Here is a 22,794-nt window from a genome sequence, read left to right on the forward strand (position 1 = left end):
GGACTGAACAGTGGAAAGCTGGGAGTCCACTATTTTCTGAACATCTGCAGGTAGTACCTCCGAGAGTAACTTGGGGATCTCTTTAATCAAGTCTCTCTGGAATCTTAAATGGGCTAATTAGTTCAGTGATCCAAGGGCAAATGTCGCTGACACATAAGCTCATTTCCCAAGTCTGCCCATAGCCCTAGAATCTCTATTAAGGGGATCAACAGATGAGCTTTCTTCCAATAGCTCTTTCTTTGCGGCTGCTGCCACTACCATAACATCCACTGGTGGACCCTTATTCCAGTGCTTCCTACTTAATGGTGCTTATAATATACAGTCCATTTTTTTGGGTATGGGCTCCACCACATCAGGGTACTTCCGCACTCGTTGAGCCACAAGGTCAAAGACAGGACTGATGGGCAGTACCATCCATGATGATGTTGGTCCAGAAGCAAAAACCTCCAAGAATACAGACTGATATGGAAAAACGTCTTGGGTCATCCAACCCCCTCTCTGTTTCATTAATTCTAGAATGTTGCTGAATGAGACATCTTCAGAGAAGGAGTGAGGGGAACATCTTCTTGGGGGGGGGCAGTAAAAGGGTCAGAAATATTACTAGGAAACCATTGGTGTTGCTTGTTCCTGTACGGCAGGATGAAGAGATGAGGAAACACAGTGTAGATGGAATTTGGATGGAACCGAAGTGGCTGAAGCTACCTTGATCTTGGCATTCACCAAAAACCTTTCAAAGGCCGAGGTTGCTACTGTGTCCAGTGATTTCCTCCATTCCAATGAAGACTGGGAACCCTCAGCACCAACAAGCCCCAGCCAGTAAGTCCATCTTGGATCTAAGTTATCCAAAGTCAAAGCCCCAAGAGGAAGAGACGGCTCCGACAGCCATGGCATCAACTCTCCCTTTTGGAACTCTGCTCAGAGTCTCATCTCGAGCCGATGGCATTGGTGTGGATAGAGGTTGGGAAACAGTCGGTATTGAAGAATTAAGAAGTTCCAGTACCAGTACAGGTGCCATGGTTCCAATCAGTACCATTAAACTGAACCTGAAGGCCGGATCACTACGGATTCTTGTAAAGTAGTGGTAAAGTGGCCAACACTTGGTACCTTTCCAGGGGATGGTGCTGGTAAGACCCCAAGCTGTATCTTCATTCTTAGAAATTTCCTCATCATCTTGTTGGCATCGAGTTCTGTCAGGTTTCTTGATGACCGAATGGATGATATTACAGATAAGGCACAAGAGTAACATCTCTCTTGAAGTATGGGAGACTAGAGTCTGGAACTCACCAGTCCCGGTGAGTAACTTGTAAAAAGTGAGGGTGATCAGGGTAGAGGAGATGTTGGATCTGATCATCTAGGTACCTTAGGGTCAGGGCCGACAGAAGCTGTCAATTCCGGACACCTTTTCTTTGATGACTTAGATGGAGATTAGATGGAGATTTGCTGCAGTCTTTCTCCCTTTTCTCTTTGTCCTCTCTGTCTATGTTCTGAGTTTTAGTTTTCGCTTTTTTTGGATGGAGAAACAGGTAAAGGGGAAGCCCCTGTATGAGCAGGAATGAGCCCCTTTAAAACTAGTTTGCCCCTTTTGTCTGGAAGGACCTAGCATTTAATGCTGTGCATGACTGGCATTCAATATCAAGACGTGCAGCACCAAGACAGTAAACACATTTTGAATGTGGATCCTGAGGTGGGAGTTTGCGTCCAAAATCTGAGCATTTTCTAAAATCCGTAGACTCTAACATACTGAAAAATGCTCTGCCAACAATCTAAGAGACACAAAATACAATATAATTGTAATAACACCTTAAACTAGGTGAAACAACTATGAACCATACAAGATAAACACACATTTTTTTAAAACATATAGGTCACAGGCCTTGGCTAAGTTAACTAACTAACTAACTTAAGCAACTATTATGCTACAAACTATTTAGCAATGTCTAACAACTGCCTACTAAGCAATTTTACTAGAAAAATTGAAAGCAAATCTGTCATGGTAATGGAGGAGCAGAAACAGACACTGAAAAATTCTACTTGACTGAGAGCTCTACACATGTCCGAAACCTTCAAGCAGCAAATGAGGGTCTGTGATACAGCCTAGGGAATTATGGGTAGGGGAAGAGTCAGATCTCTGGTTCCAAGAAGCTTTGATATCAGTGCCGAGGTCGGATTCCATTGGATCCAACAACCCATAGGCTTTAACGGACAACATCACATTAAGATGTTCTTGGTGTCTGCTTATTTTAAACCCCCTGAATAGCATCTAAGAAACAATGCCCTTTCTTTTCTTTAAAGAATCACCATATTTTGTTATAGTTTCTATGATCCTCCAGGTGCTAGTAAGGGGACTTCACAGTTTTTTAACTCTAGCACTTTTAAAGCTCATTTGTACAGATTGACTAGGCAAGATTTGCATTCAGTAATGAAATGATCAGAATCCAAAAAATGTAAAGTTCGCAAGGATATGCAATACCTATGACAATTTCAACTGGCTATACAATGCTGAACCCCAAAGATCATTGGTTTTCACATTTAATCAAACATTCAGTTTCAACTGCATAGCTAGGAAGCATTCAGTGTTTCTGTATGTGATACCTTACCCACATCACAAAATGACTATAATTTTTATGATGATAATGGTGTGAAGACACAATGTTTATTATATATCATATCATTGAAATATGATAATCTTAAGAGTAAATTTTACCTTTGGTGGTGGCAATTAGTGTAGCTGGTGGTCTGCAAAGATCTGTCTCCTGAGGGCTTTGTTCAGACTGAGTATGATTAGATTTTCTTTGTTGACAATTCTGTGGCCTGCAATGATAGAATTGATAAAATGATCTATTAAAGATGATGAATATGAGGCTAGATGATGAAAGTATTTCTTTTTAAATAAAGAAAAACACTGCAATAATAAGATTCTTGTCAAAGTAATAATTATGTTTAGTTAATACAATCAGATGAGCTGAACCCCAAACATGAAACTGTAAAATATTCAAATGCTGAATTCTTTATTGGATATGAAGTACCTGATATAGTTCAGAATGTTGCATCTTCTAGAGTGTTCATTTTAAAAGTCCCATATTTGGAGTAAGATCACCAATATCAAAGTAAAAAAAAAAAATCTACGTAAATAACAGACATGAAGTTGAGATATCAGCTGAGATGTTAAGAAGCCTTTTGCAGTAGTCACATATCTTCATACGATATACTTTTTGGCACAATTCTGGATTTTCTCTAAGCCTTGTATTTACAGGGGCACCAGGCCCATACCAGGATATATTATGACATCATCATTGTATTAAGCATAGGAAAATATCTGCTTACCAAAAAACTGCCATCGTCCTGTATAATACTTGCACATCAGCATATAACTTTTGCATTCAATCAATACCCAAGGACAAAGTAGCATACACAGGTGACTCGGTGCCTATCAGCATTCAGTCATATGTGCAACCAAACAGACTGCTTGGCAACTACTGTGTTTTATCTTTATCCTCAGAAAGTACAAAAGGAAATTGTTCCACCTCCATTGTGTATTTTTAGTCACCTTCAAATTCCAAAAATGAAATTATGTACTTCCCAAAATTATAAATCATAAATAATTAGAATGAAAATGGACAACACAGATGCCTAGTTATCGTGAGTACATAACTTAAATCGGATGGTTTCCTTTTCATTCTTCCTCAATGAATGGGACAGAGTCCCCAGCTATGTATATCTTGGGTGGCCCTCATGGCAGGATATTCGAAAGAATTGCTGAATCAAAGGCAGCTCTACTTCTTGAAATTAAGTCCAATTTGTAATGAGTATGAAGTATAAGCATTGGACCATGTTGCTGTTGCACAAATATCACTGATAGAAGTCCTTGACCAAAAAGCAGATGAAGTGTCCATGGATCTAGTTGAGTGGGCTTTAGGTGGTCTTGGTAGGGAAAGGCTCTGTTGGAAATAAATCCAGGAAATGCAATTAGTTACCCATTCAGCCAAAGTAACTTTAGAAACTGAATAACCTAGCTGACTTAATGAAAATGAGATGAAAAGCTGGTATGATTTTCTATATTCTTTTGTTCTGTATAAATAGAAACGTAATTGTCTATGCACACCCAGAAGATATAGCATGCATTCTCCCTTGTTTGAAAACTTTGCAAAGAAGACTGGTAAATGAATAGCTTGGTTAATGCAAGATTCAGAAGCCACTTTAGGAAAAAAAGGGTTAGTTCATAAAATAACTCTGTCTTTATGAAAGATCATTAGAGAGTCTTTGATTAAAGAGGCTGGAGTTCAGAGATCGTTTAGCAGAAGTGATAACCACTAAAAAGGCTATTTTCCAAGACAGATACTTTAATCCATTTTTTACTGAAGGTTCAAAGGGTTGCTGAATCAAACCCTGGAGAACCACTGTGTCAAATCCCAGGGAGGTAATGGATCCTTTACTGGAGGTCTAAGTAGGAAGGTGCCTTTTAAGAAAGCATTACATAACTTAGAAGCAGCCAAACAATAGTTTTTGTACCCTGCAAAAAAATTTGATATGGCTGCCAATTGAACATTAATAGTGGAAAAACTAGCACCTTCTTTGAAAAGGAAGCTAGAAAATTTAGTACAGCAGAGACAGGGCAGTAAAAGGGTCAATGTTGTTTCTCAGAGCCCAAAACAAAAATTGTTTACATTTAGTCTTGTAAATCCTTTTGGTAGAGTCTTTTTGCGAGGATAATGATATGGCACATACTGGGGAGGAAAGCCTGAGCTGAATGGGATATTAGTGGAATTGAAAAAAAAATGTGGTTAGCTTGAGGGCTGGGATGATTCATCCCAATAGGTTTAACAGAAGGTCTGGAATTGGGTCTAGAATCCAGAAAGGATAACGAAGATTAGACTAAAGGAAGGGGGAACCACACCTGGTGAGGCCAGAAAGGGGCAATGAGGATGACTCAGCTCTTCAACCAAATTGCTTTTTGTAAAAATGTTGGGATCAGAGGTAGTGGGCGATAGGCGTAAAGGAGACAGGATGCCCAAACATGGACTACAGCATCTCTCAAAGACACCCCCTGAGGGGGGATCAGGGCAAAATACCTGCTGCACTTGTGGGGATATGCAAAGAGGTCACAGCAAGGGTGGCTCCAATGACAGAAAATCTTTTCCACCACTGATTGACTGAGAGACCACTCATGAGGCATCAGAATGGACCTTCTTAGTTTGTCTGCTAGTACTCTGGATTTTCCCAGAATGTGTATTTATACTAGAAAGTGGTTGAAGGACATCGCTCATTTGAGCACTCTCATAGCTTCTCGGCGAAGGGGGTAAGACCAGGTTCCCCCTTGCCTGCTGATGTACCAGACTACAGACATGTTGTCTGTTTGAATTGCAAAAGTACCACACCTAAAAGCAGTTGTGGAAACGGTTAAATTAGTGGTTTCAAAGTCCAAAATTGTATAGAAATATATAAATTGCAATAGTCCCCAGAGGAAGAGCATCTTGAAATGCCTGCAATGCTAAAAGGACTGCTCTCACCTACAGAGCAATGATATTCTAATTGGTCTATAGGAGAGACCAGATGCTTTGGACCGTCCTTCCCAAGTAATGCCTCTCCACCACAAATGGGAGGTGTCCGTAGTCACTGTGGCCAAGAGGGAGGAAGAACTAAAAGCTGACCTAGGTAAAAGTCGCCTGACTGGATTCACCAGTGAATATGGTGTTTGGATATTTGGGTAAGCTTGACTGGAAGAGACAGAGGTTGTCAAAGAAAAGACCACTGAACAGCTAAAGTCCATTGAAGGACACAAAAATTAGAGTGCTAAAGGGACTAGAAATACTGCCGCTGCCACGGAACCTAAAGCTTGAAGAATTAGTCTGGCAGGAGGAGCAGGGTGAGATAGAATTAGATGAACTTGAGATCTGAGTGTGTCTATACGGTGAGAAGATAAGGAAACAACCTGAGTTGTTATGTTCAGCCATGCACCTATAAACTCCAGGCTCTGTACTGGTGTCAGATCTGATTTTGCAAAATTGACTATTATACCTAGTGAGTGAAAAAACTGGAGCAAATAATCCTTGGACTGCTATAGGAGATGCATGGTAGGGGTGGTGAGAAGCCACACATCTAGATATGGAAACATTCATAATCCTTTTAGTCTCGAATGAGATGCCACCACTTCCATACACTTGATAAACACCCTGGGGCTGTGGTGAGTCCAAAGTGCAGGGCTCTGAATTGGCTGTGACTGGCTCCCAGCCAAAAGTGTAAATGTGTCTCTGGGAGCACCTGTCTATTTTGATGTGATGGTATATGTCCTGAAGACCTATGTAGCTCATCCAATCGTCCTTGCATAGAAACATCAGAATGGACTGAAACATGACCATTCAAAACTTTGACTTCTTCACAAATGGATTTAATTTGTTTAGTTCCAGAACTGGTCTAAAGTCTCCTGTCTTTTTTGGCACTAAAAAAAATGTAGGTTCCGAATCCTGTTTGGTCTGGTGGAACCTCCTGGATGACTCTCTTGTTTAGCAGCTTTTTAATTTCTTGTGCTGCAGCTTTCCTCTGACTGGGTGGAAAATAGGTCTGGAAAAAGGCTATGAAGTAACCTTTGGATCTTATTTTTAGCACCTAAGTATATTTTGTTATAGATGTCCAGGCATCTGGGTGCAAGGATAACCCCCCCCCCCCGACTGCATCCAGAAGTGGGCATTCAGGCAACACATCAGAAGCGCTGAAAAGAAATCTCTGAAACCTGACTTTGCGGTTTCCTCTGCCTCAATGGCAGCATCTTCTGTTAGAACTCCCTCCTCTGTCCCTGAAGGAGTTGCCTTCACGTGAGTCCTGGAAAGCTCCCTAGGATTTGCAGAAGAACATTTTCTTGCCACCTCTCTGATTCCTTGAGGGGTAAAAAACGTATTTCTTACGTTAGACAGGATCTTTCCTTCCTGTTGACTGTGGGTAAGTGTTTCTTTCACAGAAGGGCCAAATTAGAATGTTCTATCAAAGGGAGCATTGATGAAAGAAGATATGATATCTGCAAAGTAGCACAGCCACATCCAGGCATGTTTCCTTACAGCAAAGCCTGAACCGGCCACCTGTGAGGCATCTTTTGCTGCATGAGAGATTAACTTCATGGACACATTGGAAATTGACAAAACAGTGGCCAGCTTACAAGATGATCTTTTGAAAGCCTCTGTAGACATGGACTCAGAGACCGAGTTTGATAGTTCTTTTGTCAAATCTCTCTCTATCCTTGTAAAGTGTGCCAGGTAGTTCAGGTACCTCAGGGCGAAGGTTGCTGAAGCAAATACATGCTTTCCATATCTGTCCAGTACCCTAAACTCTCTGTTGGGGGATGGCCAGAGAAGCTGCCACCACAACCACTGTATAGACAGTGACTCCTTTGATCCAGTGGGGTTTCTCCTTTGTCAGGGATAAAAACTTGTCTGGGCAATGTGGGAAAGGTTCAACGGAATCCTTCTCCTTCCATGCCCAGTGAGAAACCATATCAATTAACTTATCAGCCAGGGGAATCACTCAAGACATAGATAGGCCAGCACCAAAAGCCTCCAGAAATACTGACACCTCTGCAGAAGGCCTGTTTGAGGACCAACCACCTTTTTGTTTAAGGATCACTAAAATGTCTCCAAATGAGACATCATTAGGTGATGATCTGCGGGATCCTTCCTCTTCCTAGACATCAGTATCTTCAGTGAGAGATTCCAAGGGGGAATATATGTGCCTCCTCTTTCAAGTTATCTCCTAGTGGGCTTGTGGAATAGGTTTGATGGAATCAGAGCTCACAACCAAAGAGGGAATACAGGTAGGATTCAAGGGAGGATGACAGACTGGATCTTTAGAATGAGAAAAGACCCTTTTCAAAACCTCAAAGGCAGACAGGCCTAAAGAAGCCGTGGCCACCTGCATCAGGGCCAAATGTTTTAATATAGGTAGATCACGACTCTGACCTGATGCATGCCTTAAGGAGGGAAATGGACCCGAGCTATCCAGCGCCAAGGCTCCATGGGGCAGGGATGAATACATCATTGGAGTAGACCCTATCCCCATGGATCCGATGATAATGCTTCTGTTCCAGGACTCATCCCAATCTAAAGACACAGGAATAGAACTGGTCAGAAATACTGTCGGAGTGGAAGAAGTAATTCTCTTTGGATCTGAATCTGATGCTCTTGGAGCAGTCAGACCCTGGGGGTCTGAAACCAAAGGACAGATCAAAGAAAGAGCTAAAACTGCATGAGTAGTGTCCCATGTCTGTGCATGATGGGAGCAAATGAGATCTGGGGTGTTGGGGATGGACTAGAGCATCATGGGTAGAGGCAGGATCTTGAGAGTTGGATCCAAAGTCTGAAGTATGCGGCAGAGTCAGATCCGTAACTCATTCGATGAGGAAGAATGAAAAGGGCAACATCAGATCGATAGATCTGTGTTGTCTGCTTCCACCCTTCCACAATGGAAGGGTCTTCTGATCTGACCTTGGACCCATTTTCAACCACTCAAGACTTTGGATCCTAAGCTCAGCTTTCTCCCCTTACCCATAACCAAATTCAAAACCCAACAATTATCTCAGATTGAGTTTGCCCAAGAATACAGACAAATTCCTGATACTAGTACTACTACCACTACTACTACTACTAATAATAATAATAATGCTGCTGTAAAAGATTATCCAAAGGTAATAAGAATGCTCGTAAGCTGATCTGCAGCTAGAAAGAGAGCTTAAAGGGCCTTCAGAATAGGTTAGTCTGGCCAAACCAGGATAAAGGAATAATGAATTCCATTAATCAGGCAGGGGGATAGGTGGAAGGACAGAAGCAGACAACACAGATCCATCTTTATTTTAAGTACATAACGTTTGTCCATTCCTCAATGGATGGAACAGTGTCTCCAGCTAATATAAAGCTTGCATGGATTCATGGAAGCATGTTCCAGAGAACAACTGAACCAAAAGGTTATCTGCCTCGTGAAAGAAAATCCAGTTTACAATGGGATATGAAGGTATGAATGTTTGAACAAGTGGCAGCTGCACAAATGTCATCAATAGATGCTTTGGAAAAGAAAGCAGTTGACATTGCTACAGATCTTCTGAAGTGAGATTTTATGAATCCAAGTAATGCTAAACCTTTTTCTTTGTATACACGTGTGATGCAATCAGGCGACCATCTCGATAGCCTATCTTTAGAAACTCCATGACCGAGTCTATTTGTGGAAAAGGACACAAAAAGTTGATCATACTTTATATGTTTTCGTATGGTGGATGTAATAATGGAGTTGCCTATAAGCATCCAACAAATGTAGTACGGCTGAAAGATTGATATTTGGATTTAAATTGGTCTCAGTAACTACCTTTGGAAAAAAGGAAGGACTGGTTCAATGGGAAACTCTGTCCTTATGAAAAGCAATATACAGAGGTTTAGAAGAAAGAGCTTGGAGTTCTGATACCTTCCCTAGCAGAAATAACCACCAACAAGAATAATGTTTTCCATGTTAGGAAATGGAGATCCACCTTGGCTGCAGATTCAAATGGTGGTATACTAAGTGCTTGAAGTAAACTAGTAATATCCCAAGAATGGGTAAGAATTCTAACAGGAGGTCTCAGAAGAAAGGTACCCTCAAAAGGCCTTAGATAACCTAAGAAAGGCGATAGGGGACTTATTCTCTCCAATGTGGAAACCAGAAATAGCTAACTAAACTTTTGATAGAGTAGCTGACACCATTCTGAAAAAGACAGGCTAGAAAGTCTAAGACCACTGGAAGGGGTTCCGAGAAAGGGTCTAACTTCCTTTGAGTAGCCCAAACAGAGAACCTTTCCATTTCCTTTAGTAAATCTTCCTAGAGCATGGTCTCAGAGATGAAGTATGACTGTAGATCACTTGGGAAGAAAGCCTGAACTGACTAGCCATCATAGGAAGTGGAGAAACCAAGTGGCTAATTTGAGGGCTTGAATGTCCGGGAAAGGCAGGCCGGATGAGTGAGAAATGTGATCTGGGTTGGGTAAAGTTTTTTTATAATTTTTGTTCCTGTGAGGGTGTCAGTTGCAGTAGTTACTTCAAATGAGACTGATTGTGGTCTGACCTAACCAGGAAGGGCATCGTGCATAGGGAAGTACAGTGACCCTCCCCCAGGTTGCTGAGTACTAAGTCCAGAACATTAGAGTCCCTTGTTGGGGTGCAAACTATTTGCTCCAGAGCATTTGTGCTAACAAAGTCCAGGAACCTCTGGGTGAGCAAGCTTTTGCTCGTGTATGTCCCCTAGTCTGTGGAAAGATAGTTGAAATCTCCCATGACTAAGGTGTTGGGCTGTATGGTGAGGGATTCCAGTAAATCAAGGTAGGTGGTGTGCATATCATGGTTTATGGTAGGGGGGATCTATAGGTAGCAATGATGTGGAATAGTAGTTTCCTAATAGTTAATTGGACATGCAGTAGTTCGAGAGAGTCATGCTCTTTGACCAGCCTCGAAGTGCATTTGGTTTTAATGAGGATGGTTACACCGCCACCTTTGATTCCTTCACACTCATTTTGAGGTCTGAATGTGTGGAAGGCATTGTAGCTTTGCAGAGCCAGGGTGCTCTCAGTTGCCTTGAACGATGTCTCAATAACTGCACAGACAACAGCATCCTCTAAGGTGAGGAGTGCTTCCAGGTAGTGCCGTTTCATGTTTAAACTCCTAGCATTAAGCACCATGACCCTGAGTTTGCCTTGATTAGATTTTGTTACGTTGAAAAATATATTGTTCTGACATTGCCTAAAAAGGCATTATGGGAGAGGCAAGGGCCTTTGCCTGTATCTGAAAACCTGAGGGGAGAGGTGCAGACCATCTCCAGCAAAGCAGCAAGGTCAGTCTACCATATCCTCCCAGGCTGACAGATACTGGATCCCACTGTACTGACACCAGAAGATGAATTAATTGTTGAAGTCAATCATTTTATGTTTATACTGTGGCATCATCCTTGGTGAGGATACTGCTTAGGGGTAGGGACATACCTGTCTGGGACACAGAGAATTCCATTATGTCTCTCTTCAAATAGTACAGAGAGGTGTGTGTTGATATGTGTGGGTGGTGTGCATTTGGGAGGCCTCTGTTCTTTTGGGAGGCTTTTAGTGAGCACTTCCTCGTATATCAGTTTATGTGTCGTGACCTTAATTGTGTGAGAGGTGAGGTTTGCGTGAGAGGTGAAACATGTGTGTTGACAACCTGTTTGATGTCAGGTTTGTTTCAACGTGAGAGAATTGACTTCAATTCCAAAGTGTATTTGTATCTTTCACATAGGCTGTTAGTTTGCATTAGGAGTAAATGGTTGTCAGTGTACATGAAGTAATTGCTGCATTGCCTCAAGATGCCCATATCAATCAAGCTGGCTGAGGAAATTATGGGAAACTGCCCATCCATTGTGGCAAGACTTTTCTGAATGGGGTATTTGGGAAGGAAGTGGGCTAACTGGACTTAAGCAAAAATGAAGAAATAATTCAATTAGAGATAAAAAAGTGCAATGCTGGCTTAACATATACTTATTTTTTTCAGTGGATGCCTTGGATTTCAGTGCAGATGCACTCCAGACCTCTAGCTAAAGTTTCCAAACGATGAACAGCTCCGGTAAACTGAGCACAAACCCATGCAAATGCGAGGCTTATATATACAGGCAAATTTAAACAGTTTTAACACAACCACTAATGGGAAATCCCTAAACTAACCCTTTCTCCACCATGCCCCAACTCAGATGGGTCCTGAACTACACACACTTCTGCCACAAGGGTGCAGGGAGGCCCTCTCAATGTAAGATGGCTGGTTTAATAACGCAGTGATACCAAACAGTCTAGATTTGGCAGGTCTGAATCTAGCCTATGCTACGTAGGGCAAGGAAATACAATTTCTAGATGGGAAGGAGTGAGGGAGAGTCACTTAAAGTCAAAGTGAGGGTGTTTAGTAGTATACTATTAGATGACCTGCAGTGATACAACCCTCTGCACAAACTGTCAGCTCTTCGAGCAGCTGTGAACAGTGGGAGCCTATGGAGAGCGTTTCCTATACACGTTTTTAAACTGGAGAGGTTTGCTTATATGCAAGCATGGGGAACTACATTTACGCGATGCACAACATCAAGGCTTTTATACCAGCAGGAAGAAAGACTTTCATAAAGTTAAACCCTCAGGCCAATCAGACAAAAACAGAATAAGCTATCAACCAGTAGTTCCCACCTTGGATGGGTGGAATTTAGCTATCAGCTCCCACCAGACTGCAAAAGAACCATCCCAATGTAAAACAAACTAGCTTTGAGCTCAAGTGCAGTACCAAATGCTTTAGAACAGAAGTAAGAATTCCTGCAATATCAGGAATCCTTGGAAATAAGTTCACTAACCCTGAGAAATGTTCATAACGCACAAAAACTTTGCAAAACTTAGAAATATTTTGGCAGACTCAGAAGAACTTTGGTAAACTCAGAACAGCTTTTGCAGAATACTGTTAAAACAACCTAAGAGCAGCACAGTAACAAACAGATGTAGTTTCATGCAGAACAGAAGTAATAAATATAACTGAAACAGTCAAAGCAAGTGCAAAAACATATAATTATATCAGCTTTGTAGGTCCAGATGGTTTTAGAAGCAATCCAATTCTTGCAGTCACAGGTGTCCAAGCCAGGCAGAAGGAATGTCTGAATAAGTGACCCTTTCATGTGGTATCTGGAGAGAGGGACTGAAGAGATGGAGCAGCCACTGAACTCAGTAAATGAAGAACCATTCTCAATGTTGTTTTCTGGGATGAAATAAAACAACCTGAACATGATTATGAAGTGTGGATAACCTGATCTGTGGAAGCTATGCTGCCGGATGAATCGTGGTCAAGTGTGCTCCTATTAATTCTATTACTTGCACCAGATAGAATTTGGACTGTGATACCCATCACTGAGCAAATTCACAGCAAGGAGTCTCTTGCTTGGATAATTCAATCCCTAGAAGGAGTGGACATGAGTCAGCCATCCAGATAGGGGAACAACTGAAACTCTTGCAGCATGAGGTATGCTGCTACTACTGCCATGCTTTTGGTGACCACCCAGTGGGCAGTGGTGAAACCAAAATGGAAGGGCTCTGAAATGAAAGTGACTGGCTCCCAGCAAGAAGCAGAGAAACCTGGATATCATGTTCATCTTGATATGGCAGTACACATCCTGCAAGTGTACAGAGCACATACAATCATTCACTCTCACTAGTGGCAGAATGGAGTGAACCATAACTATCTGCAACTTTAATTGCTTGACATACTGGATGAGGAGGCTGTGGTCCAAAACTTCTGGATCATAGCTGGTCTGGTAGAACCTATTGGATGACGCCTTTCTTTAGCAGCTTTTATATTTCATTGAGTGTTGCTGGGTGGGACATTTGGTAACCTTTTTGAGTTTGAGGGAAGGCACAAAAGGGGGATGAAACAGTCTTTGATTTTTATCCTCTGTACCCATTTATCATTTGTATTGGACAGCCAGGCTCTGGGGTGCAGGGACAATCACCCACCAACTGGCTCCAGAGAACTGCAATCAGGCAATCCTTCAGGACTGCTGATAAGTCATCTTAGTGAAGGGAACTCTAAAGCCTTGATTTTGTGCCCCAACTCTGCCTTGTGGTCAATATCTAATATTACACCTTCCTCATCTGCCTCAGGAGGAGGGGGTGTTAGCCTCGAGAAGTGTCCGGAGAAAACCCTTAGGACTTCTAGAACCATAGTTTCTTACCCCCTTTCTGGTGTCTAGAAAAAGACCTGGGGGATAGAAAACCAGATTCCAATGGCAGAAAGGATCTTTCCAGCCTGTTTACTTCTGGTCACTGTTTCTTTCACTTAGGCCCAAACAGTGTTAAGCTATCAAACAGTGCATTAATAAAGGATGACTTGAAGTGCTCCACAAAGTCACACAAGAGTATCCAGACATGTCTCCTTTCGGTAATATCCATACATCCAGGTCTTTAAGCACTTTCGGTAGCTTTGGAAATAAGATGCATTGAGACACTGGACAGTTATTGAAGGGTGGCTGAGAGTCCAAGGTTTTCTTGTCTTCTACAGATACAGACACAGAGAGGGACTTGGAGATTTCTTTAGTCAAAACCCTCTGAAATCTTATAATATGTGCCAAATTAACTGATCTCAGAGTGAAGGTAAATGAAGTGCAAGTCTGTTCCAGAATCTGTCCAATCTGCTCCCAAGACTCCATGTTAGGAGGATGGACTAAACAGATTTCCTCTCTAAGCTTTTCTTTATGTTGGCTGCCACCACTAAAATGAAATCTGCAGCTGTCCTCTTGCTCCAATGTTGGCAATCTTTTGTAATGACCAAGTATTTGTCTGGCTTATCGGGAATTGGTTCACCCACATCAGTCTCTTTCAAGCCCACTTAGAGATGAGATCCACCATCTCATCAGTGGGGGAAACTACCCAAGATGTTGCTGAGATACAACTGAAGGCTACAAGGAACATTAACTCCTCTTGGGAGGGGGAGTCAATGGACCATCCACATTTCTTTCTCAAGAATTCGAGAATTTCCCAAATGAAGCATCCTCAAGAGAGGATAAGGGGAACCCCTCCCCATCACTGAGATCCATGTTCTCTGTGAGAGACTACTGAGGAGTCTGCATGCCTCCTTTTACACACATATTTCTGAGATGCCTACACTGTGGGTTGTTCCGGAGAAGACTTGGAAGAGATCTGCAAGTCCCCTATATGGGCTGACTCAAGACTTGACAGATCTGGCTGTCCTAAGTGTACCAGATGAGAAGATCAGGACCAAGGGGTGTACTTTGGGAGGCAGGTAAAGAACCGAGCTAGAAAGAGAACTCCACTTGTCCAATCAGAAAACTACTCTCTTGACAGCTTCAAATGCCAAAGCTGAAGTAGATCTCAAAATTAGTCTGGTGGGGATCTGAAACAACCTCTCCAGGCAAACCCCAGAACTCCACTCGGCTTGGATCAGAGGGTGACACCAGTGCTGAGCTATCCAGCGATGAGGCTCCAAGAGGAAGGGATGGCTCCAAAACCCTCACAGTCAAAACTGTTCCTCTAGATCTGACACCAGCACTTCAGCTCTGGCATGAAACAAGAAGAGACTGGGATTTTGGATGCAGGCCTTTAAGGAGAATACCAATAATTATACAGAATATTAAATCCATACAGTAGCAGAAAGTATTCTAAACTAACATGGGAGTGGAGAAAGGAGATTCTGCCAATAGGGATGACTGTAATTAGGGATACAGACAATAGGAACAGGAGGCTGGCATTTATTGGAGAAATCTGGCAAAGGAACCAAGGTATTGGGAGCAAATAGAGAGGGAAAGATAATAGAATGGGAAGATGCCAAGAATTTATCTGGACAGCAGGTTAGAGTTTGCCTTGCCTATCAGGGATTGATATCAGATTATAGACAAAGAGAAAGAAATAGGGGGGCCCTAAACGAAAGGCCAGCTTTTTTTGGACTTTTTTTGGACTTTTTACTAAGGGATTTTCATTTATTCCTATAAAAAAGCCCAAATTAGAGGACCTATTACTTGATGTGAAGTTATTTACAAGAAAGTTACACTTTAAGAATATGTTTGGACAAAGTGTGGATATGCATTCAAACACTTTTAAAAGGAAAAGTGTTCTTAATCCCCCCTTACAACACGACATTGCTAATTTTGAAAAGCAAGTTTTGCACATGATTAGGGAACGGTATCAAGGAAATGACGGAGTAGAAGTATTTAGTAATATGACAAGGGAAGAAGTGTCTATTTTGAAGTGGTTACAAGGAAATGACAAAATAAGGATTATGAAACCTGATAAGGGGGGAGGGGTGGTCCTAATGGACCATTGGGATTACACTAGTAGGATGAGAGAAATCCTCAATCAAGGGGACAGATACCGACTTGCATCTAGGAATGAGATGAACATCTGTTACACGAAAATTGATTATTGGCTTGAGGACAACTTGCTACAGGGTTTAATAAATATTGACCTGTATAATTACTTCAAAGTAACTAAACCAGTCATTCCGGAAATTTTTGGTATTCCCAAAATCCATAAGGATGTACATAATCCCCCCCTTAGGCCTATAGTAACCTCACAGTGTTCAAAAACACAGCCCCTTGCCATATTTATAGACGCTAAGTTAAAAAACTTTTATAAGAACTATAGACACATTTTAGTTGATTCATGGGACCTTCTTACAAAATTTAGAGAGGTTCCATATAATGATTATTTTATTTTTGTGACTATTGATGTCCGGGATTTATTTTCTGTCATACCTCACGATACAGGGTTAAGATGGTTCGAACATATGTTAGTAGAATTCAATTTGGGTGATACAACCGATTTTAGGTTAATTCTTGAAAATATGGAACTGGTTTTGAGGAATAATTTCTTGTTCTTCCAGGGTGACATATACCATCAGATAGGAGGGGTGGCAATGGGCTCCTCATGTGCCCCCACCTATGCTAATATTATTATGTTATTCTGGGAGCTAGAATATGTTTTCAAGTCCAAATTTTGGGTTTATATTGCCACATATTTTAGGTTCCTGGATGACATCCTGGTAGTGTGGAAAGGGACAGTTGAACAGGTTGGGGAATTTATTGACTATCTTCATACGACTACAACCTTTTTGGAATTTACTTACCAATATAATAATGACTATATTAACTATTTGGACGTAACTATTACCAAAAATAAACTATGTAGGAAATACGAATCTCGTGTTTTTAGAAAGGAATGTTTTTCCAATTCCTATGTACACTTTGAGAGTGACCACCCACTATATCTTAGGCGGAATATAGTTAAGGGCCAAATGATCAGGGCCTCCCGAATGACCAGTGAGGAAGGGGCATGTATAGAAGAAATGGATTTAATACAAAGTTTCTTTATGGACAGGGGGTACCCACTTAGGCTCATCAAGAATGTCAAAAGGGAGGTCATGAGAAAGCGGAATACGCATTTTCGGCCATTATTGGCATATGATTTTGATACACTGGGACCCCAAATAGACAATCCCTCAGGTACTACAAATAAATCATCAAAAGAGAATAACACACCACGCCTTATGGTTACATATTACAAAGGGGTACATTGGTTACAAAAGGGCATTAATGAAGTATGGAGGATGTTTTCTAAAACATGTGTGGAAGTTCCCATTTTTCAACAGCGGTTGATTTTTGGATACAGGAAGAACAATAATTTTAAGAAGCTTTTTGAAAGGAAAAAGGCCCTTTATGGAAGTGGAACGGAGAAAAAAGTGGGAACTTACAAGTGTGGAAGGTGTGGGCAATGCACTTTCATATTGGGGGAAAAAATGTTATGGATAGAGAGATTGAATTTAAAATTGAAAAGTTTGGGTTATCACAATTGCCACACTCAAGGTGTGGTTTATCTTGCCCTTTGCTTGACCTGTGGAAAATATTACGTCGGAAAGACCGAACGTAAGTTAAAGCAAAGGGTATATGAACATATAAGGGATATCAATAAAAAGAACGATAACAATGCCCTCTTTAGACACACTGAAGTATGTAACAAGGCCAATATCAAATTCTGGGTTCTTGAGGAGGTTAAGAGAAGTGAAAGAGGGGGTGATTGGGAGTCCCTCCTCGAATACAGAGAGATGATATGGCAACTCAGGCTGGATGCCTGTGGATCCCATGGGATGAATGATCACATTTCCATAAAACCAGCTCTGAAATTATTATCCAACAACCCTAAATTGACCTAATTACCAGATTTTACACTATTTATACATTAATATGTATATAAATATATTATATAAGGACCACTACAGTACAATATTATGTGTTTTTCTTTTTCTTTGTATTTGACATATTTTTTATATATTTTTTATTTTATGATATGTTTTTTACACATACATATATATTTATACATTTGGAGTTGATATACATTATATATACACACATATATATATATTTGTTTATTATTTTTTAGAATGTATTAAGGTGTATATTACATTATATTATATATTATATAAGGTTGATTAAGTAAGTTGTGTCTTTAGTAAAAAGTTTTTAGACAAGGTTATGTTGTTTTACAGTTTATAGTATAGGTGTTTTTAGTATCGGTTTATATAAACTGTATTGAGCCATAATACTTTCTTTAACAAGACAACCCACTTAATTGATTTGTTAATTAATTTATCAATCAGGTGATTAAGTATTTAAGAGCATTTTTACACTGGCATTTATGGATTCTGATGAAGTCTAGAAGGAATAGATGAAAGCGCGCTCAATCCTTTGTATGTGTTGTACGTTTGTTTTGGTGTTTTATTAAATGCTCGTTACCATCTACTGAACATTTCATTTGTCTTTTTGGAGATTCAAAGTATTGGCGTTGGGGCTTGAGCAATATATGAGGATACCCTTTATAGTATTTAGCTAGCGGACTTCCTTTTGCTTTTTATTGGTGACGAAGTGGAGTAGTGGAGTTTGGTGAAGTTTCTGATCTGAAACAACCTCTCCAGGCAAACCCCAGAACTCCACTCGGCTTGGATCAGAGGGTGACACCAGTGCTGAGCTATCCAGCGATGAGGCTCCAAGAGGAAGGGATGGCTCCAAAACCCTCACAGTCAAAACTGTTCCTCTAGATCTGACACCAGCACTTCAGCTCTGGCATGAAACAAGAAGAGACTGGGATTTTGGATGCAGGCCTTTAAGGAGAATACCAATAATTATACAGAATATTAAATCCATACAGTAGCAGAAAGTATTCTAAACTAACATGGGAGTGGAGAAAGGAGATTCTGCCAATAGGGATGACTGTAATTAGGGATACAGACAATAGGAACAGGAGGCTGGCATTTATTGGAGAAATCTGGCAAAGGAACCAAGGTATTGGGAGCAAATAGAGAGGGAAAGATAATAGAATGGGAAGATGCCAAGAATTTATCTGGACAGCAGGTTAGAGTTTGCCTTGCCTATCAGGGATTGATATCAGATTATAGACAAAGAGAAAGAAATAGGGGGGCCCTAAACGAAAGGCCAGCACTGGTAGAGTTTTTAATAGAATCTAGAACAGAAGTTGACATTGAAAAAAAGAATAATCAGTACAGCATATAACATATTGCATGATAATTCTAAGAATCAATTAGAGGAGATTAGAAAGGATAGGGAAGAGATATTGGATAAGCAATTCACAAAAAAAAATAAAAAACAATGAGAGGATAATATGCATGTCTCCCAAATATGCAACAAAATCTAGAAGATTTAGAACTTTTGCCTGGAAATGTTTACATAGTTATTTTTATACCCCAAGTAGACTCCAGAGAATTTTTCAGGTAGACAGCAAATGTTGGAAGTGTAAAAGATGCACTGTCAGAGATGCTGGGTGGGCAGATTGGTCTGATGAGGGAGATGATTTTTCTGAGCTATGATACAGAATTGGAATTGCCTAGATATGGTAAGGCCTTGTTGTTTCTAATAATGGTGGCTGCCAAAAAGCAATTACTAGAAACTGGAAATCAAAATCTAAACCAACTATACAGGAAGTACTGAATACAGTAACAGAGATAAAACAAGTGGATAAAGGGGTACGAGCAAACTACATAGGAAAAAATAGGAATTGTGGGAATAATACATACAAGGGAGGAATGAGGTTTAAAGGCACCAGGGCGTAAGTGAGCTATGTAATGTTTGAGTGAGAAAAAATTGAGTAGATTATAACTGATATATAATGTTTGCAACTGGCATTGTGTTAGTATGGCTTGTGATGCAAAATGCTTGCAACAAGGATCATGTCAATGTGGTTTGTTTTTATTTATATAAATGTATGATTGCATATGTAGTAGATGATGGTTTAATAAAGATGTTTCTTGTTAAAAAAAGCAGGAATTGAATAATGTATGTAATACTCCTTAGTTTATATGAAATATAGCAATATATGTGAAGTATAATGATTGTTAAACTAATATAGTCCGATTACTTTCATATGAATGCAAATTTGCCTATGTCACAAGTGATAATTCAGTAAAGGTGTTTGGAAAAAAAAACACAGTTAAGGAATCCTTTTGGCTCCAATGATCTTGGAGCCATTTGGGTCTGAATGTCAGTATTGCACTGAGGAACAATCAGGATCTGCCAATCATGCATTCTGTACATAGAGGGCTGCCCCTTTCATCCTGCCAAAGCTTTGTTACTTGTTAACTGCTCTTTTTCACCATTGCTACACATCTCAATCGGTTATTATGTGGATCTTCTGTTCTGGTTCATTTTCTTTGTTATCTAAAACCTGTAATGCTGCTAAAATAACTTTTATGCTCTTCAGCACTCTCTGATTTTTTGTTTTCGTCAACCAGTTTCAATTCCACTATTTATTATTTGATAACCACGTAGGTGGGTCCAGTCCAAAGACATGCAATAAGAAACAGTTTCACTGAGCCACACTATCAACAATGTAAAAGGTAAATTAATACAGACTTGTGAACAGATGTAATTAGGAATATGGTTTCCCCTGATCCAGTTATCCAAAATATAAAAGCAAATACATTAGAAATACAGATGGTGCAATTTAACAGATATACCATAAACAACACTAGTGACAGTTTTAAGTTACAGTAATACATCCTGTAGACAATCTGAGTAAAATGCATGTCATGATAAAATATATTTGATCTACTATTAGAAAATGGTGTACATATGTACAATATGCAATAGATACAACAGTGTGATTGAGAGGTAGACATATTGTGGGAAGAAAAGAGCCTAGGGAGGTAGACTGTGTGACATCCCCACACTAGGCCAGTAATCAAGGAGCCTCAATCCTCAACACTGACACCTGTGGGGAACATTCGCTTTCAGGGAAATAGATACACACAATATTTCCAGATGCAGCTCTCTGCACCAAGTACAATTTCCCTAAGAGCACACAGGAAATGCAGTTAGTCCGGGGTCTGGATTTCTTTATATCTGTTTCCCTCCAGCACCCCAATAAGGCTCCACAGTACCACAGCTACAAGGTTAAGTCCTCAGCTGAGTGTTCAAGCCAAGTCCTCCAGCACCCTCTCTGTGAATCCAATGGTTCATGTCTCTGCTCCAAGTAGCTGACACACACACACACACACCTGGGAAAGGCTGGCACAGATTTACCTGCTGTGCCCCCTTCTTCTACCAACCTCTGGAAAGTTGCTGGGGTATTTTTCATCCAAAGGGCATCTTTGTGAACTCATACAAGCTAAAAGGAGTCACAAAGGCTGACCTCTCTCTATCGTTGGGAGTCAAAGACACCTGCCAGTAACCCTTGGTCAGATCAATAGTGGTCAGAAACTTAGCCCCACCCAGCTTCTCTAAGGCTTCATCTATCCTAGGTATGGGGTAAGCATCTGACACTGTGTGAATATTTAGTCTTCTGTAGTCCATGCAGAACTTGGTGCTGCCATCCTTCTTTAGTACCAGCACCAATGGGTAGGCCTGGGGACTGCTGGACTCCTGGATTACTCCTAATTCCAACATCTCCTATATCTCCTCCCTCAGAGTCTGTCTGACTTGCTCAGACACACTGCAAGGGGCCTGCTTGATAGGTCTTTGGGACCCTGTATCCACATGGTTCTGCTCCAGGTAGCTGCACCCTGGTTACCTAGTGAACATGTCCCCATACTCCTTTAACACTACTCAGATTTCTCAAACCTGGGTAGGGGATAGCCGCTGGGACATTGCTACCCCTTCCACTGAGGTGTCAGTCCAAGTCTCACTGAGGAGATCAGTCACCAGATCCCACCATATTCCTCCTGCTATCCACTGCAAATACTCAGCACAAGGGCCTCCATATCACGGTAAGGCTGCATCATGTTAACATGGTACAATTTGTGTCCTTGCCTCCCTCCTAGCAGTTCTACCATGTAGTTAACATCACTCACCTTCCTTACCACTTTCAATGGTCCCTCCCAGCTGCCTGCAACTTATTATGTGTGATAGAAATGAGCACAATAACCTGCTGTCCCACACCATACTCTCTGGATCATGCATTACTGTCATATCAGACCTTGTTCTGTCTGTTAGGCTCCTGCCAGATTCTCCAGGGCCAAGCCCATGAGCTCCCTAAGCCTTGTCCTGAGGTTTAGGACATATGCCACAACAGAATCCTTGTGGGACTCACAACAACCCTCCCATTCATCACGATTAAAATCAAGGAACTCCCTCACCCTATGCCCATATAGTAATTCAAAGGGTGAAAAAAAGAAGTCATGTACTCACCATAACATTCCATCTGAATTGTTGCTCTTCATTTGTTTTCAACCTGTGGGGTATAGGCACCAACATCGGTACCAAGCCGGCCATATCCAAGCTACGGTGATGAAACTGAGCTCCTTCCCTACCCATAATGCCCCTCTCCCTCACTACCTCAGATCGAGTTTGCCTGAAATCCAAGCACCTGCTCAAGATAGCACGGAGATATCACTACTGCCACACACCCACCCCAAAAGCAGATCAGAGAAAAAAGGTGGGAGGCTCCGTCTGCCAGATTAATTGACTAAGGAAGTGGGACTGAGGGAGGGAAGGGTGAAGACAAATGAAGAGCAACAATTCAAATGGAACATTATGGTGAGTACATAACTTCTTTATCTGAAACTGTTGTCTTCCTTTGATCTTCAATCTGTGGGACAGAGTCCCCAGCTACTTGTACCCTGGGAGGCCCTATGGAAAGATATTTTAGAGCACGTCAAAACCAAAGGAGACACTGTTCCAGGATAAAATATCCAATTTGTAGTGGGATAGGAAGGTGTGAGACCTAGCCCATGGATGAAAAAGCTGATGGAGTAGAGACTGCTCTGGTAGAATGTGCTTTCACTGAGAAAGGAA

The 22,794-nt window shown here is 41.1% G+C and overlaps 1 protein-coding gene across 1 annotated transcript in view; it reads right to left on the bottom strand.

Moving 5' to 3' along the window:
* LOC122816492 (dynein axonemal assembly factor 8-like) overlaps positions 1-22,794 on the bottom strand; it is a 3,534,829-nt gene that overhangs the window by 1,444,138 nt on the left and 2,067,897 nt on the right. Inside the window, exon 16 of the mRNA XM_044089323.1 lies at positions 2,705-2,811. Coding sequence (XP_043945258.1) covers positions 2,705-2,811 — 107 coding nt within the window. The remainder of the gene's footprint in view (positions 1-2,704; positions 2,812-22,794) is intronic.

The sequence above is a fragment of the Protopterus annectens genome, chromosome 12.part0 (assembly GCF_019279795.1).
Source record: "Protopterus annectens isolate FY-2018-M chromosome 12.part0, PAN1.0, whole genome shotgun sequence".
NCBI classification, from domain to species: domain Eukaryota; kingdom Metazoa; phylum Chordata; order Ceratodontiformes; family Protopteridae; genus Protopterus; species Protopterus annectens.